This window comes from Halichoeres trimaculatus, unplaced genomic scaffold (genome assembly GCF_033239565.1).
Source record: "Halichoeres trimaculatus isolate MK-OKI-2021-1 unplaced genomic scaffold, fHalTri1.1 fHalTri1_scaffold_12, whole genome shotgun sequence".
NCBI lineage: Eukaryota > Metazoa > Chordata > Actinopteri > Labriformes > Labridae > Halichoeres > Halichoeres trimaculatus.
Genome location: NW_027437190.1, coordinates 3865691 through 3884948, shown reverse-complemented (window position 1 = coordinate 3884948; position 19258 = coordinate 3865691). Strand labels below are relative to the sequence as shown.

The 19258-nt window shown below is 39.7% G+C and overlaps 1 protein-coding gene across 1 annotated transcript in view; it reads left to right on the top strand.

Moving 5' to 3' along the window:
• The window catches only part of snrka (SNF related kinase a), a 60278-nt gene that overhangs the window by 13408 nt on the left and 27612 nt on the right, over positions 1–19258 (top strand). The window contains 1 exon segment of the mRNA XM_074683521.1: positions 18931–19072. Within this exon segment, the coding sequence (XP_074539622.1) occupies positions 18931–19072 (142 nt within the window).

Below are 19258 nucleotides of genomic sequence, written 5' to 3'. Positions count from 1 at the left end.
AGGAAAGGAGAGGAGGAAACGGCTGAGTTCCTGTTTCCTCTTACAGGATTGTTTGGTGAGACAGAGATGGGAATACAGAAGGACAGAGCTTTTTAATTCATTGTGTTATGCAATCAATGCATTTCTGCTGGCACACTTTAAGTCATTAAGTCATATAATGCTAGTTTCAGACTTCATCAGCTCTTCAAATGTACAGGTAAGACTGGACCCTCATGCCTGACTGCCAGCCTGTTTGGCATGCTGAAATATACTCTACATCCATATGCACAGCTGCCCTATTGTGTACCATTGTGTATGTGTGGATACATTTGCCAGAGGGCCTGTCAGAAGCACGTTTCAGTCTCATAGTTAAGACAGGGAGCGTTACTATAGCAACACGTGCTGCTGCGAGTCAGTCAGGTGCGAGGTAGTACGCCTGTAGTCCCTCAGGGGTCTCTGCCTCTGCTCTCTCCTCCCCTCCATTTCTGGCACACTCATCCAAATATCAGCCGGTACAGCTCACGCTGGAGACCATGTGAAACTGTACAAACTGGTTTAAGACTAAAAACAAGAGAGAAATGCAAAGTGAGCAGCTTTAACCCCCGAGGTTTTCACGCACGGACAGAAGTTGTGAGGGAGTGTATTTGTCTGAGGTCACCCCTAGGTCAAGCTCCAATGTTTTTTTTTTAATTTTTAACAACCCAGTTCTTTACTAAACTTCCCTTTCTCAGCTATACTGTGATTAAACCAAGCACATACTTTTACCATGACAAGCAGAAAACTTCTACAGGAGCATACAGTGTTTGCCAGAGTTATTTTACTGATATTTGAAAAGATCCAGTCAGAGAAAATGAAAGCAAAGGTCTGGGTCCCGTGTGTCAATAACTGACTGTTACATCAGATAAATTCATCGTGATATAAAAACAATATTTATGGACTCTTTATATCGAAGTCAATTCATGATACTGTGGAGAAGTTTGTTCTTGTCTCAGTAAGCAGAATTGTTTAAAGCCTGGAATTAGGCCTGTGCGATATATCGATAATATCGATTAATTCGAATTTTTCCTTGTGGATGATTTAAAAAATGAAAAATTCGATTTTTTTATCCCCGCTATTGCGCACCTTTTATACTGCAGTAAGCGCTGACTCTGCATGTGTGCAGCATGATTCAACAGTTAACTATCTAAACAACAGAAACTAGAACATCATAAAAATGTTTTTGTGCGTCTTTGACACCCAGCACCTTGAAGGACTCGTGTTCCTTAGAGTCCGTATTAACAGCCCAAAGAGGTTGATATAAACTAGACTGCATATCGGTAAATGTTGAAACCCCTGTGCTTAAATACTCTGTTTTCTGTCACTTTTCAGGAGTTTGTTTAGATCTTTGACTAAAACATTTACAAAGCCGGGACCCTTTCAGGTTCACCTGCAGATTATTGATGACTGACGCGCGTAAAACCTGCTGCTCTTTGAAGTTAATACTCTGATCATTTTGAGACTTAGACAGTAAAGAAATATACATTAGTTTTTTCTCAGAACACCCTCCCTGTACTGAAGAAACTCCCCTCTTATGGTGACATGGACGGATCATGATTTGTGAAAGTAGACTGCGGGGAGAGAGATGGGACGACAATGGGCGATTGAACAGAGTGGAGCGCTGCTCGGACAGACATGACTGAGAAGTTGTTAAACTTTTACCTGAGGAAAGCTGAGTTCTGTATTTTCCTGCAACTCCCTCTGTTCCACCAACTAAATCCTCCATTCAGCATAAATCCATCTGCTGACGAACAGAGCAACATAACAAACCTGCATCGAGGTGCGCTCTGTTAAGCAGGGGCGGACCAGACTTTTTAGACTGGGGTGCCCCGACCAGGGCACTGACTTATGCAGGGAGGCATGAATTTTATGAGTCCACACTAGAATGAATAGCATTTATTTTTGCTTATTTGTTTATATTAAATTACAGGATAAACAGGCTACAGCCTTAAAAAAATAAAACTAGACAGAAACAAAGTCTGTTTTTTATTATTTAAAAGCAGAATATAACTGAACAGTGCTGTACACGCTTTTCCAAGCAGAATTTTTAAATTCAAAATGTACATAATAGTGCAGCTTTCACTGTGAATGTAAATAAGTCTGCCTCCTTTAAAACTACAAAGTGAAGTTACTGAAAAATTTACTTGAAAATCCAGTTCCAAGAATCAAATAGAGGTTACTTTTATTAAGTTTTGACAAAATCAAAACAAAACTGGTTTTTAGTTATCTCTGTCATTTGTACTTATTGTTTTCTTTAAAAGGAAAAAAAAAATCGTAAATCAAATTTTTGGTGAAAAAAAATCGGAGATTTTATTTTTAGGCCATATCGCCCAGCCAGTCAGGTTGACTGAAAAGCATCACTTGGCTTAGCCTGAATCTAACTGGTCCGTACCTTTTTTGTTCAGCACAACCAATACCAGAAACACTAGAAATCTGTGTCAGTTAAGATAGACAATTTAAAAACACTTTATAATGATTGACGCTCTCTGCTGTATCCTGTCTGCTCACAGCAGGTAAAAACCTTTCTGTGTGGCATTTTTGTCCAGTGCTAGCTCAATTAGCCATGAGATAACCAAAGAGATAACCAAAACTGAGGAAAAAAGGAAAAAAAATACATAAAACCAACAACAAAGACAGAGCTACTGCAACAGGCAGCCAGCCAGGTTTTGCCTCGCAGTGGCCTATTAGGACTTAAATATTATTAACCTTCTGTAGACCATTAGTTATTAGAAGAAATAATACAACACTGAAAACGCCAACATTCTCTGAAGGAAATCTGAGAAGGACCTTGATCAAGGTTGTGCTTCTTGTGTAAGCTGTTGGAAACTTTGTCATGCTAACTTAAACACTGTACATTTGAAATGATAAAAATAATTTTAGTTTTTCAGGACATGATGAAATGTTTTGTTGGTGAAATTATCAGGGAAAAATTATTATTGAATTGTTCTATTTTTCAGCTCCGTAAAACTGACTTTGCCAAAATGTAAAGTGCATTACATACAAAATGTGTTATTATTAACCAAACAAAGAAAGCGTTTTGGTAACACAAGTGAAGGATTTTATCCTCTTTCCTATTCAGAGCAGATTAGCAGCCTGCAGCTATCCTGCTAATAGACAACGACATGAGGCCAGAGATGCCTGAGAGAGAGCCGCTCTTTATGCTGAGGATCTGGCTCATGTCCATACTCAGCAACACAACGCTCTCAGTGCTGATCATGGAAAACCAGCAGACTTCTCTCCTTCTTCACTCTGTCTCACTCACTCAGTGTCTCCTTCATTGTCTCAATCATTCAAACACTTCTATTTATACACACACACATTATATAATACTGTGCTGAAACGCATCCTTCCCTAATCAGTGACTTGCTGATGTGCTGTCTGCATCAGTGCAAACAGGCTGCTCCTGGGTGCCAGGGCTCTTTTCAGCATCTGTTGCTCTTTCTGTTGCTGGCAGGATGAGGAATAGAGATATGCCCCAGTGAAACAATTAACATTTGTAAATACACTGGAAAGAACACATCTACCATCCTTCACAAAGATGGGCTGGGGCCGTGACTGCTGCATGCTTCAAGTATCAGTTGGTCAGAGAGTGATTGGATCCCAGGTAGGATGGAGGAACTCCCACGTCTGTATCTCCAGACCATCTTTTGTTCATTCCTGTTCTCTTATTGTTTAGGTAGGTTTACTTTTCTTTAAAGTTTCTTTTGAGGTGTTATATATGCATGTTGTTACCTCCTCCAGCCGTTGAAGCAAGTATGTGGTTTTCTATTCACTACTTTGTCCACTCCTAATCACATCAGATACTTCTATGGGCAAAAAGGGAAACAGACTAGGGATGAGGGTATCGCTTTATAGTAAGGTCCTGTAATAAGCATTAATAAGACCTTTGCAAGTACTTATAAGATGCTTATTTACATTATTATTTGTTTATAAGACTATAAAACTGCTTAATAAGTGTTTAATAAGGTCATTGTAAGGGTTAGGCGTGAGGCCCCACAGGTTAGGTTTAGGCATGGGGCCCTGAATGGTTAGGTTTAGGGGAAGGGCTTGGGTAGGGCTCATGAGAGACAAAAGCAGAAGACAAAAAACAAAGAGGGTTAGGGTTAGGTTCCATACAGCTTATAGATTAAGTTGTCTTGTATTAACTATTACACTGACCGTATTGGGTACTAGATTGGTTTTTTTTTATTGGTACTAAAAAAAAGAGTAAATTGGTACTAACCAAATTCTATCTGTAGTACTGAGTACTGATTCATGTAAAATCAAACAGTACGATGGTTAGGTACCTTAACACATCCCTGTGACTGTGAGGGAGTGAAAAAGATGGTGATTTTCCATGCTGGACAGCGTTGCAAGGTGCTATATTGAAGAATAAACATGTTTAATTGGAACACTTTGAGATTTTATTAGTAAACAAATAAGGACTGAACGATTTCGGAAAATAATCTAATTGCGTTTTTTTTTAGACCAATATTGCGATTGCGACTTAACATACGTTTTTTTTGGGGGGGGGGGTTATCTTCTGCATTGTTCACTTAACGCAAGCTTTAAGTCAATTTATAGTATGACTAACCAACCAACAAAAGATACTGTTAGCATTGAAACAAGTCTTTTTTGCATTTCTTTATTGAAAAAGAAAAAGGGACACTGAAATTTTACTGACCTCCAGTTGTCAGTAAGAGTAACAAACCTTACAGAAAAAAGTGACCAAGGGGTATGGCTCTACGATCTACTGGATGGATCTTTGTAGCCTACAGGGTTTTTTTTTTTTGCTGGAAAAAAACAGCATTTTGACTTTTGCTGGTTTTAAGGGAGAACAAGTACAAGTTACTTTATTCCCTCCAGGTCTGTGTGCATGAAACTATTTATTTTTTTTAATTGCAGCCTTTGCGATTTGAAAATTGCATTCTGTTACATTGCAATGTCGGTGTAAAATCAATTAATTGTTCAGCCCTAAAACAAATTAACATTTATTACCACATGAAAACGCACACAAAAGTACGGGCACTGTTGAGTACCCAATACTGATGGCATCAGTGCCGTATCGTTTCAAATGTGAAAGGTACCCATCTCCAAAACAGACGAATAGGAAATGGCTGATGGTTCAAATAATGAAGCGGCTGCCAGTCGAAGTTGCTCCTGTTGTGCACACATAAAGCATGGGTGCCACACACTGCGCCTTACTTAGAAACCACCCTAGTCAATCATTGCATTCACACAGCACACTCTGCAATCCGCCAACGCCGCGATCACCAACGGCTGTGCGTGGCTGTTGCGAATCTCTTTTTGCCGGACTGTGCTGCAGTCACACGTCAATCTCTACGGAGTAGATCGTACCAAACAGGAAACCAGACACAAAAACGACCAGAGTATTTGGTCGTTTCAAAATAAAGCTCCATGTTCTGGCTCCTGATCGTCAGCAGGGCAGAGAGAGCGAATGTTGCATCTTCACAGAGGAGGCGCTGGGAGACGTTCCTTGTGGTGGTTTTCCCAGCTGTCTGTCCACTATACGTACGTACACAGCACACAGCAGTGGTGGCTGGAAGAGCTGTCATTCCATCTTTGAAAGGACACTTCTGTACATTTGCACACCAGTATGTTAAGTGCATAAAGAATAAGGCTACAATTACAAACATCAACATGGAAATAAACAAACAACACATATACAATGAAAATGAGCAGTTTTGGATATTTGTCGACAAGCAGTCAGTGGTAGCTTACGGTAGCACAGCACTCTGTGATACCTGTAAGTGTACATACATCATGAGAGCAGAATTATGTCTAGCTTGCCTGTGCGTAACGCCTTTTATTGATGCTGCTGCAGCTTTAGGATTTTAAAATGAAGACTACATTTTCAGTAAAGATGGAGATCCTATGTCCTCACTCTTGTATGATGCTTAGGACAAGTTTAAGATTGAAACCATTTTATTGACCCCAATCCAAAAGTTTTTGAGACATAAAAGCACCTTCCCAACATGTTTGAGTAGTTTATGTACCTAAAGTAGTAGAACTCCAATTTGCAAGTCTTTGAATTAGAGAAGAAAAGAGCCAAACATTTTATGGCCTCAGGATTACTGAAACATCAAAGGTTACAAACGCTCAAAAGTAGCAGACATCCTTGGTATTTTGAAGTGCAGACTAAGTGCTCCAAACTCCCTTTGAAAGCAGAATTGAAGCTTCAGACAAACCAGCAAAAGAAAAGAAAAGTGCTCTCCAGACACAGAACAGTCACCAGCAAAGCCTTTGGAGCTACACAAGAAGAGTGTCTGTCTTTCCAACAATCAGACAAAAGAAAAAAGAAATCAATTTAAAACACAAACTCTGTTTGATGTGTGCCCTGACTTACACTGTCTGGCATCATGCTGCCCTCCATTTCTCTCACAGCTTTCAGCCCCTCCATCAGTTCTGGGGTTTGGGTTCATTCTCAGACTCATTTTGGAAAGTCTTCCCATGCTTTTGCAGCTATATCAGTTTTTCTTTGCTATACAACAGGCCTGATTCTATGAAGGGAGGACGGGAAGTTATTGGCAGTCATAATTTTTTGACTTCTTCATTTTCTGTAAAAGTTGGTCTTCAAACAGGCTGACATGCCTAGGCGGCATCAGCTTGAGAAGGAAGTCTACCAGTACCATTCCTCATTATCTGTGCAGACCTGCTTCCTCTCTGCTCACCACGTCGTCTGTCTGTTAATGACAGGAGCCAGAAAAGGGTCCTGAAGAGGTTTGCTCTCCATTGAGCTTCTCCTCTCACCCACTCATTCTTTTTCTCCAGCTCTTCCTCTCTTCTTTCTTTACTTGCTGAGTTGTAAGTTACCTAACAGTGTTGGAAAAAAAATTAAGTTCACTAGAACTCCAAAAGGCAAAACTAGTTACATCCCCTAACTTTTACATTAGCTTTGGTGTTTTTGATAAAACACATATTGGAGTAGGGCTGCAGCTATCAAATATTTTAGTATTCGAGTATTCCACTGAAAATCCCATCGATTAATCGAGCAATCAGATAAGATATTTTTTTTTTTAGTCAAAGAGCAGTTATTTTTCAAATGAAAGTTTTTCTCTTTAAGAAATAGAATTTTCTGATACAGGATGTCAGTAAGAGCACTTGTTTTGGTAGCTCCAAAATTTGTAAACACACTTTGACACATTTTTTGTGCCTTGTACATCTTATCAAATGTTGCGGACCCAAATGGCACCGTTTCGTAGAATGACCCATTAGTCTCCAAACTCCAGAAAAGAAGCTAGATTTGTTGCTAGTTTCTATTTTGTATAAGAGGTAGCTTGAGGGGTCTGAAAACTCTTTCAATATGGCCTCAGCTCTACTTGAAATACCACTCTTTGATCTTTTTTAAAATGAAATGATTCCTCGAGGCGGAGAAAATTACTCGAGTATTTTTTGTAATCGAGTACCTCGAATCAATCAAGGAATCGTTTCAGCTATCCCTCAGAGTGGACCAGTGTTAATTTCGTTGACAAAGACTGTGGCAAAAAATACTTGTCAACAAACCTTTTTCATGGATGAAAAATAAAAACTAAATAAAAAGTCAGACACGATGATGAAGACTGTGACAAAATATAACAGACACTTTTGTCGGCGACTTAAGATGAGACAAAAATGTTTGGGTCGGACACAGGCCTGGAGTGGTACTGAGTTGAAATGTATAACAGAAGCTGATAACGCTGTCCCAGGGCCGTCTGCTCAGGCTGCTCTGTTTTTTTTCTTATAAACAGCCACCCGTTACCTTGACAACACGTCTGTGCATGCACACTCTCAGCAGTGCTTGTCAGAGGATCACGAGGACGAGTACGAACCTTTATTACTACACAGTCAATGGTACAAACACAGCAACGTGGACAGTAAGAAGAGCAAGTGTGGAGCTGAAAAAGTGAGAAATAACAGAAGAAAAACATCACAGTCAGATGCTACCACATGACAAACTTAGTAACTTTTTCATCAAGACAAGCTGCGGGGTAGAAAAGAAAGTCCAGATTGAGAGGATGAAACGGGTAAGGCAAGATGGAAGAGAAAATATAACGCTGCCTGCAAACCACCATCACAGTTCATGTATCGTTATAAGGCTGAATTATCCAAAAATAGTATCATAACGAGGGCAAGGTATTAGCAAAAATTCTTTAGGTTGCGATTCGATATCAATTCGATTATCGAATTACACACCCCATGTGAACATGTCGTATGTCACCTCACGTTTTGGAGCAATATAACAACCCAAACATCAGACTTAAAAGCCGAAGGATCAGGCTTTATGCTGCTGCTCCTTTGACTGCCATTTTTTTGTTGTTTGGTCTCTAATGGCCCTCGTCCACACAATGCAAATAACACGCACACTCCCCCTCACTTGCCAGGAGATGAATGGATTCAGAGGATTTGCTGAATCGATATTGAATTGGGCGAGGAAATTTTCGATGCATCGATTTATCGATATTTTTAACCACCTCTAATCGTAACGTTCTGACACTGAAAGGATGACATCGATTTGTAAAACACTTTACTAAAGTGGTCACTGTCGGCCGTGACCACATCAACTAACAAGTTGGAGAAAAAAAGAAAAAATGAAATGAACGGTTCCTAATAGTCTAACCTCTCTCAGCCCTCGCTCACACACCTCCGCCCCTCCCTGCTGCTGCATACTCACTCACAGCCTTTCCCATTGCCTTCACTGACTTAACACTGTGGGAACAACGAACATCCACACTAACACATAACAGATAGACTTGAGATGCCTAAAATATGACTAAACTAAATGGTGTGTTTTTCAAAGACTAAGACAAAATCAGAATTTGGTGTGAAAATGAACACTGGAGTAAATGTGAGCTCCATAAAGTGGGCAGCTGTCTCTTCCATGTGGTGTACAGGTAGAGCTGCAGCACGTCTGGATGTGACAACAAGAGATCTTACGCACATCTCCAGCTGTCACCTACAGAGCCCTCTTTGCTTAGCCTGCCCCTCTCACATCAACATGTCTGTTGTGGTCACAGGAAGATTGGAGTTGGAGGGTCTGCAGACCTGAAGAATGTGTGAGAGCTCTACTGGTTGACAAGTGTGTACATGTTGGTGACAGTCTGTTTAATAGTTGTAAGTTCTTGTGACCCAGGTGTGTATGTGTATGCGTTGTTGCTCATATAAAATGTACAAAGCTGAAATGAGCATAGCTTGAAGATGGCTGGTTGCTGTTGTAGTTGAGGGACTCGTCTTTTACAAGTTTAATCTTTAGCTTTTTGAGACGGCCACAATTAAACACACCTCCAATTAAAACTGGACCAGTCTACCACCTGGCTAACATCATCTGCTGATGTTTTTTTTTATCACAGATTTATTTGTAATAGTGCAATTAGGGCTGAAACGATTCCTCAAATAACTTAAGTACCTTGAGGAATTTCCTTCGCAGGAATCATTTGATTTATTTTGAAGCTCAAAGTATGGTCAATACCCATGCCCTTATTGATTCTGCTTATCAGTCTGATTTTTAATCAATTCCCTTATCAATTCCTGTTTTTGGTACAAAAAGTAGCTTTACAGGTTTTCTGTGTCAACAACATTTAATCAAGTTTATATTGTAAGTGAACAAAATGTAATTGGTCCCTGAGTCTGGATATTTCTGGGCATAATTATATAGAAACAGGTAAAAATTGCACATAATGCAATGATGATGTGTTGTAATATATATATTACTAATATTAAAAATAAATTAATAATTCAAGTAGGCCATCTAGTGTCTCAAAGTGGTTATAGCAATGGTTTAAGTTGTTTGGAAGCTTTCAGTAGTTATGAAGTCAGCCATGAGCCTTTTAATTTCCTGTTAGCTTTTGACATTTATGTTATTATATGTTTCTGTGATGAAAGTTGAAATACTATTCTGAAGCTGAAGTTATACTGATGTATGCTAACTGCTAGCATGTCAATGCAGTTTCTCATGTACATCCGGATCAAACTTGTGCTGTTTTGTTATTTTGGTAAATAAGGTGATTTATACCATTTTGAATGTACTGAATATGGATCTCCTGAGTGAGAGTGATGTACATTTCTTTATGAAGTCAGTTCTTCAGTAAAACTTCAAGCTGAAAATCCTGAATCAGAGTTTTCTTGGGAAACGTTGTCTAATTGCTAAGCTAAGATAGCTGCTGCGGACTTGTCGACGTAAGGCCCAGCAGCTCCGGCACAATGTAAAAAATTTATAAGGGAATGGTTAAGCACAAAGGCTAACAATATCGATGGGTTGAAACATTTCTTATCAACTCTCAACAGGAACCTGTTTTCGATTTCCATCCCCAACGCTGTGAGTGAACTTTATTTCACCATCAATATTTCTCATGTATAAATTTAGCCGTCATTTTCCATAACAGCAACACAGCGCCTCATTAATGTAAATACATAAGTTGTACTTGACTATTAGTTGCAGGACCATCCAAACTACGAAAAGAAGTGTGACTTAAGTAGTGGTCTGAAAAATACAATGCTTGTCTCTCTTGAGGTCCTTTTACTGGGCTCAAGCCCAGATATAGGAGGAGGGTTGATATTTGACATTAAATAACAAAATAAATCAAAAGAAGAATCAACCAGAGAGATTTTATTTCTAGTTTCAAAGACAGTACAGCACAAGCAATACAACAGGTATCATAATTTTAATTTGAACACTGCCACGACTCAAAATCTTATCAAGAATATGTCTTATTCTTATTCCTTTTCTCTTGTTTTAAATTTTCATTTGAAGAAGATTTGCTCTATAACTAAATAAAATGTGTCTTCTCTGATAACTCTATTTTTGAATAAAATTTTCAGCAGAATACTCAAATACTAAAATATTTGATAGCTATAGTCCAGCTGCTCTTTCACAGCTGGAGTGAGGCTGTCTAAAACTGAAATTTATTGACAGTGAATATTTGTCTATGTTACAGTTCCACTTTGCTTGACTTCAGCCTGGCTGGTGATGGAGGTTTCCCCTCTCTTGAATCACCGTAGTGTTCTCATAGCTCTATTTTGATCTGCTGTTAAGTTGCACATCTGTTGGATCCACCAAATGGCAGCTGTGTGGCATTTTATGCTTTTTTTTTCCTGTTTACACTTATGTTCTATTTTTGACAGAGCTGCTTTAGTCTGTGTGGGAATACACTGTCTTTTAGCTGTGGGTATGTTCATGCTCTCTGAGGAAGCAGAAAATAAAGTCCACTACTACTACTACTACTAATACTACTAATACTACTACTCCTACTAATACTACTACTACTACTACGACTACTAGATATAAATGTATTTCAGCATTCTGCTCATTGGTTTGCTGATCAAGTGTAATATTTGCATATTAAATGAATTAAAAATGCACTTCCTGCTTTCTGCTGCCTTTAATACTGGAGGTAAACAGGACGCAGTATAACTTCTTGCTTCTTATGTTTCCGTTCATGGTTATACATGAAAAATTCCTGAGGCACAGCCGTGCATTTGTTTCTTTCTGATTCAGCCTGAGCCAGAAAGAAAAGGAGGTTTGGTCTTTAAGACAGTGCTGTTATTTGTACTCGCAGAGATTTAAGTTTTCTGTCACTACGTCGGATTTCTGTCACTTTATTTTTCGTCAGTGACAGGCAAAAATAGTTGAGCAGACTGCTGTTTTTATGTTGATATTTATCTGAATGTGTAATTTTGTGTCAATGTGGCATTTCATTGTAGGCTACAGTTAGAACTTCAACCTTTTTTTTAACATGGTCTGGTGTTAAAAAAGCAAACTGAAAATTGCAAAAATCAAAAATATCGAAGAATCACAATCCAATTGGCACCACCAAAATTGTAAAAGAATTGAATCAGGAGAAAAGCATATCATCCCAGCCCTACTGCTCAATGATACCAGTTTGTACTGGAAGTCAACTTCATCATAGACGGAGCTGACACACAGACTGGCGTATTTCTCACACTTGTATTGACTTAAATCAGAGATGATCGTCGTCAAATGTTCAGGGTGAAACCAGTCAGAAGTTGTTGACAGAACTATTTTACTCAAGTCAACAAGATAAATTTAGAGTACCGTAAGTAGTTGTGTGTTTGGCTGACATCTGGAGTGTATAGTCCTGCATGAAGGTGGTGCAATGATGTAAAATACTGGTAAGAGCTCTGTTGATCCACCATGCTTATTTTTGGACTGTTTACAGACTGATACCTAGACTCATCCCTGGTACACGGTGCATCCGAAAATGTTTGCTCATTGTAATCTATTGTCTTCTTGTTTTCAGGAGAGAATGGCTACCTATCCATTCAAAGATGTTAGTGTTAGGGTTAGGGCCGGGAACCCATGACTGCTACTACTCAATGCTGCAGTATTGGTATCGTATCGGAAGTGAAAATGTAATATTGGGATATTCCTAGTTGCTAGCATGTTGTGGGTCAGGACACGCAGAGCATAGCGTCTCCTAGCTGCGCACATTTGTCTTTGCTGTTCCAAAATTGTAAACTGTGTTGTTAAGCCTGCTTTGAAGGAGCTACTCTTGAAACTGAAAATGATTTTGCAGCTCTAATAAGAGCACAAACATACATGTTTACCTCCATTTCTGGGTCTGTACTCTGTGTGCCGCCCTTTGTCAGTGCTGTTCAATAAGAGCACTGATCGTCACACACGAGGATGTGTTTACAGAATATAGTCCACTTGCAAAAACTACAATCTGAATACAAACCGCACCAAACGATAAAAAATAAAGTCCCCTTTTGGTCTGGACCAAACAAGTGAACCAAAGGACTTTTCTGGTCTGAACACAGCTTTAATCTTCAGCACTAGCTCAGTTAGTAATAACTCTCATTTTGTCGTCTCTTGCCACAGGCGCTATCTGGATGCCAAAAAGAAAACGGAATGATCCTGTGAACTGCTACGAAGCCTGTGCTTTGCATGTGGAAGCTGTGCTTTCATAAGACAAACTAAACCTGAAGACCACAGCTTGCCTCAGCTGCTTTTTTATGCATGCAGTGTTCATGTTGCCTTGTTATTTCACTCCCACTGAGTGAATGCAAGAAAATGCAATTGATTTAAAGCCTGCCTCAGGGACAGTGGTCTGCTGTTCCGCACCGGGCACGATGAAGCAGGGACCTTGACCCTGGTGGCAGGAGCAGAGCTGAGCCAGGATTTGTTCTAATAGCAGTGAGAACAGGCAGTGGTAGAAAGGATTCTTTTAGATGGGAGCTGTCTGTCCATGTTTACCCATCAGTCATGTTAAAAAAAAAGTCTAAGGCTGAAACAGTATTTCTTTTGCTCACTGTTAGTAAGCTGCTGGGGTGCCTCACTTCTGTCACTGTATCCTAAAAACTTCCAAACTGGTAAGAAAACTTTTTGGGGGTTCGAGAAGAGCACCTTGTTTTCATCTGTTGTCTCTCCTAACATGATTTTTCTGCTATGGTAGAAGCAACAGACCTGGGTGAAGGTGAGCTGTCAAGCTGACGACTGAATCTTCTTTTTCCTTTCCTCCTGCTTCTCCTTGTGTGTTCTCTGTTTCTCTGAGGGTGACGGCTGGCATAAAAAACCACCACATCCTGCTACTATGAACCAATTAGTTTCACTGTATTACAGTGAGCTCATTTGAAGCACAGTATCAACCTTTGTTGCTGTTGTGTATTGCTCCCCCTCCAAGACAGCTGATAGAGCCCCTTCACTCCCACTGGACATCTACACCACCACCCACAGCACGCTGTTTATCTCTACCTGATAGAAAATCAACTCAAGAAAGAGTGTCCAAGCCCTTGATCACTCAATAATCATGTCATCATTAACATCCTGGATCCTAAGTCATCTTTTCTGAATTGAATCCTTTATTCTGGGAAACTCAGCTTTTTTGCATCTGATAGTAACTGGAGACCTTGGCTCAAAGCGTTTTATAATCACGTGAAAGTCTTTAAAAGTTTTCATAGCTGAGTTTTTTTACTATCTGGCATTTTCTCTTCAGAGCTCCATTCTGCCAACCCATTAAGTATTGAGGGCATCTGAGCTTCAGAGCTTAATTAGAAAGTTACTTAAAAATCCTCATCATGGTAATTACTTCAGGGCTGCCAATATTTGACTGGAGCTGCTGTGATGTCTTTTCCTCCCAGCCAGAGTCAGCTGGCTGCTTCTAAGCCGATCCACTTGACTGTCGACAGAAATCTTCAGATTAGGGCTGCAGCTATCAAATATTTTAGTATTCGAGTATTCGACTGAAAATCCCATCCATTAATCGAGTAATCGGATAAATACATTTTTGTTTAGTTAAAGAGCAGTTATTTTTTAAATGAAAGTTTTTCTCTTTAAGATATAGAATTTTCTGATACAGCATGTCAATAAGAGCACTTGCTTTGGTAGCTCTAAAATTTGTAAACACACTTTGACACATTTTTTGTGCCTTGTACATCTCATCAAATGTTGTGGACCCAAATGGCACCCGTTTCGTAGAATGACCCATTAGTCTCCAAACTCCAGAAAAGAAGCTAGATTTGTTGCTAGTTGCTATTTTGTATAAGAGGTAGCTTGAGGGGTCTGAAAACTCTCTTAATATGGCCTCAGCTCTATTTGAAATACCACTCTTTGATCTTTTTTTAAATTAAACTATTCCTCGAGGTGGAGAAAATTACTCAAATATTTTTTGTAATCGAGTACCTCGAATCATTCAAGGAATCGTTTTAGCTCTACTTAAGATAGATACACAAATGTTTGAATGTGAAAGTCGAAGCATGCTCTAGCAAATATTTTTTAAAAGAAGTGCTTGGTTACGAGTTTAATGGATGTCCTCAAATGTATATATTTGTGTCTTTGTGTGTATGTATGTGTAAGAGATAGTTTCCTGTGACTTATCCTGGGACAGGTCCCCAAATTACCGACCTGTACTGTTCCACTTTTTGGGACCATTCTGTTGGGGAATCGTCACTTCCTGTGTGGCAGCGGCTCCTGGTGGCACAGTCTTCTCTGAAGCAAAGCTTGATTGTTCTTTGTAACAAAGAGCCACATGCCAATCACAAAGAAGATGGATTACTGGATGTCTTCCATTATTGTTTTTGGTTCATGTCGTGTTTTTCTTCTTCACTGGATTTATTAGCGGGCTTAAAACAGTGCCATGGTGCAGTGGCGCCACACTATTACGCAGCTGTCGGCATCTGGCTTACATCCCGCCTTCAAAGAAGGGCAGGGTTGGCTGTGGAAATGCTGATCCATACTGGACTGCTGGGTGGGAGCAAGGCTTTTAAAATGCTCTCCCATCCTGTTATGGTTTTTTATCGAAATAGAAAAAAAAAACCTAAAGTTAAGATTGATTGTTTTGCACCTTCACAGTTGCTGTGTAAAAAATGTATCCATACCATTACCACAGCATAAAGCAGAGACTCTGACAGGGAGTGGTGCTAGCAGCAGCAGACATGACTTTAAGCTGTACACTTGCCTTTTTTATTGGTGACTTTGATGCGCTTCTTACAAGGGAGGCAATGAGTCCAATGCAGACTCAGAAATTAAGATTGTGTATCTGCAACAAAATGCAGATCTGTTTAACTCAGTTCTATGCTGTTCTTTGTTTACAACAAACATGCACTTGTGTACAACACTGATATGCAGAGCTGAAACATCATGAAGGTAGAGAACTACAGCAGCTCAGCAGTTTGGAGGCATTTCATTCCTTTCACCAACGACTCTGATAGGAACTTGAAATATGTGTTGGTTTAATTCCTCACTTTCCCACTGCTGAGGTTTACAGTTAAACTATAACTCCTGCTAGCATTGGAGATTTACTCAACAGAGTAAAAGCTGAATCAGTGCTTCACTTTCTTTAAGCCACTACGTGATGCACATGCTGATGGATACTGACCAAATTCTGTCTGTAGCACCAAGTACCAATTAAACATTAAATCAATCGGTACCATTAGAAATGCACCGAATGCATCAGTCGGTGCTGATTTTCTTCATTTAGGGGGATTGGTGATCAGGGATCAGTGATCAATTGCAATATGCAATTTTGTTGTACTTGTTGCAATGACAAATAAAGTTCTATTCTAAACAGTGATCAGCCCATCCTTACATATGAAACTGATCTTTTATACCTCCAGGAAGGTCTGACAGTCAGCCATTGTTGCTTTTTGCTCTGAGACCTAAAACTCAGGACACTTTATTGGTTGTTAAAGTTAAAACGTAAAGATTTTATTGTTTCACAGTTATTGTTCAATGATTTCAACAAAATAAGATTGGAGCATTGAAGGTAAATGCCGTCTGTTATAAAAAAAAAATAAAAAATAAAAATCAGTATCGGCAGGTCAGGCTTTTTAAAGATTGATGATCGGTGATTGGCCCAATAACTGTGATCGCTGCACCCCTAGGTACCATGTTTTGATACCTGAACGCATCCTTGTGACTGTAAGGGAGTGGAAGAGTGGGCAATTTTCCATGCTGGACATGAACACAACATTTCAAGTTTGTATATTGATAAATAAATATGTAAAATTGACACACTTTGAGAATTTACCGTTAAACAAATTCACATTTATTACCACATTAACACACAAAAGTACCAAAAATAGGTGCTGTTGAGTATTTATACTGATTGCCAGGTCAGTACTGTATTGTTTCAGATGAAAGGTGAAAGGTATCCAATCTGAGTGATTACTAGGGATGGGTACCTAATAAGATACTTTTAAAGGTACCAACCAATTTCTGTCAAAAGTACTGGGTACCAATTCCTGAAATATCAAAAGGTACCATGTTTAGGTACTTCAATGCATCTTGATGGCTGTCGGGGAGTGGAAGAGTAGATGATTTCCCATGCTGGACATCAACACAGCATTATAAATAAAAAGAATAGAAGAATAGAAAATACTTTATTTATCCCTGAGGGGAAATTCAGGAGTCACAGCAGCATTAAAGAAATAAAAGTAAGAAAGTTTATAGAAAGTGCAAAAAGGTCCACAAGAAAATAGATGACCACAGCCCGTCCACCACTCTCCAGCCCAGCCAGTCTCCACCTCCACAGGTCCAGGACTGAGCCTCCCCAGCAGTCTGTTCAGTCTCTGTCTCCTGGATACTGTCTGCCCACAGCAGGTGAAGCTCCTCCAATGCGGCGCTGGCGTCCTATGTCAGCTCTGTCAGCCACGTCGGTTAACAGCACAGTGCCACTCTGCCGCTGGGCTAGCACGGCTAGCTCGTCCATTCCACCGGAGATAGAGCCCACGTTCCCAACAACGATGGATGGCAGGACAGGTCCACGTTGTCACCTCCCAACTCACACCCGAGAACCAGCACGTTGTTCTCACCTCCTCCTCCTCACCCTGAGGGAAACATCAGGCCTTCCACCAGTTAGCATTGACATGCTACAGGTTGCTAACAGCTAATTTCACATGTAAACAATGCAGCCATGGTTATATGTAGGATCTCCAGACAAACACAGGAGAAAAGTAGTAAAAATATCACTGAAGCCACAAAAAGTTTGGTGTCCATGACCAACAATGAACCATACAAAGTGATGATCCACTCCAAATACAGAGATGACGAAAAAGAGTCGAAAAAAATTACAAGAAACAGACAAAGAAGAGAGAGCTGCTGCAACAGGCAGCTACTTGGGCATATATATAAATATGTATATATATGTGAATATGTATATAAATATGTATATACAAATATGTTCAATTGACAAAAAAAAACATTTAATTATTGAACAAATTGATTTTTTTTTCCACCTAAACACAAAAAAAGTACCAAAAATTGGTAGTGTTGAGTACTGATACTGATTGCCAGGTACTGGATATCTGTACTGTATCGTTTGAAATGTGAAAGGTACCTGTCCCTAGTGATTACTCTTTGACAGTAAATTCCCCCGATACATTTGAAAAAAAAAAACACATTTCAACAAAAAAAAGCTCTCTGGTGTCCCCAACGAGTCTGTGTTCACAGTGACGCATAGTGGCAGCTGTCTAAATGATCTCATGGTTGTGTCCTTGGTACGTTCCAAGTGTTACAGTAAACAGACTCGTTATATTTTCATAACTGGACAGAAGGATTAAACCAGTGTTTTTCTTTTTGCTACAGTAGGTCATTTTTTCCCTTCTGCTGACAGACACCTTATGCCCAAGCCGCAGACAGCCGTTTGGTTGTTGTATTTATTTGAATAGTTGTACTTATTGTGTTTTTGTGTTAACATCATAAAACCTGAAATCAGCTTTGACACAGATATATGTCATTCTCCATTCACCTTGTTTTAGAGACCACAGGGAGAGTGAAGGCTGGTTGACAGAAGAAAAGAAAAAAAATGAAAGGAGGGAACTTTTTTTTGTTTTTAAATGCAGGGCTTTTCTCTTACTCATCACTTCTGCACTGTTAATAAACCAACTCTCTGAGTGCCTCCTGCTCCCCTCAGCTGTGGGCTTCACTCACACATCTTTTCCATCCATGTCAGCCTCTCTTTAGATGAAAGGAAAGCATAACAGGAAAGAAGCCTCGAAGGAAATCACATTTGTGAAATGAGATGTCTTTCCCGCTCAGGCATGATATGAAGTGATGTCAATTAGAAATGGCATCTACACAGTGATTAGCTGTCAGTGGGCTTTAAGTTCTCTGCAGCATTGATCACTGCTCCAGGGTTTGTGCTGGAACACATGATAACATCTACAGGCCAAAGAAGAAGAGTGTAAAGTCACCAGTGTTTTCTGATACGAGCGCCCTTTGCTGGTGCAGGGTGTGGTCACACAAGTGGTTTTCAAGGTTGGAAAAAATGGGTGAGAAAAGAGTGAGAACTCATTTTGAAGAATCTTCCCACATTACAGCGCTCTTTGCGCCCAGCAGAGTGTGTATCTTCACTTTTTCTGTCAGAGTTTTCTGGTTTTGACTCATTTGAGTAGAGTTTTGGTCATATATTTGTGATTAAAATGATGCAGCCGATGAGAGTACGTGGATTTTAAGTGCTCTGTCTTTTGTTCCCTCTGTCTCAGATATCTGGAGTCTCGGTGTGATCCTGTTCATGTTGGTTTGCGGCCAGCCCCCCTTCCAGGAGGCTAACGACAGTGAGACTCTCACCATGATCATGGACTGTAAATACACTGTACCTGCTCACGTCTCCAGCGCCTGCAAAGAGTGAGTTATGCACACACACAGCATTTAAACACAGCTCCACTTAATTGCTCTGCTTGCTCTGATAATGAAGGATACTGTTAGAAATAAATCGAGAAGATTTAAGGGATTGAACTGTGCTGGACTCTATGGCACAGAGTTAAACAGGCTTCTTCCTTCTTTTGATTTTCATCTTCATAACTAAGCTTG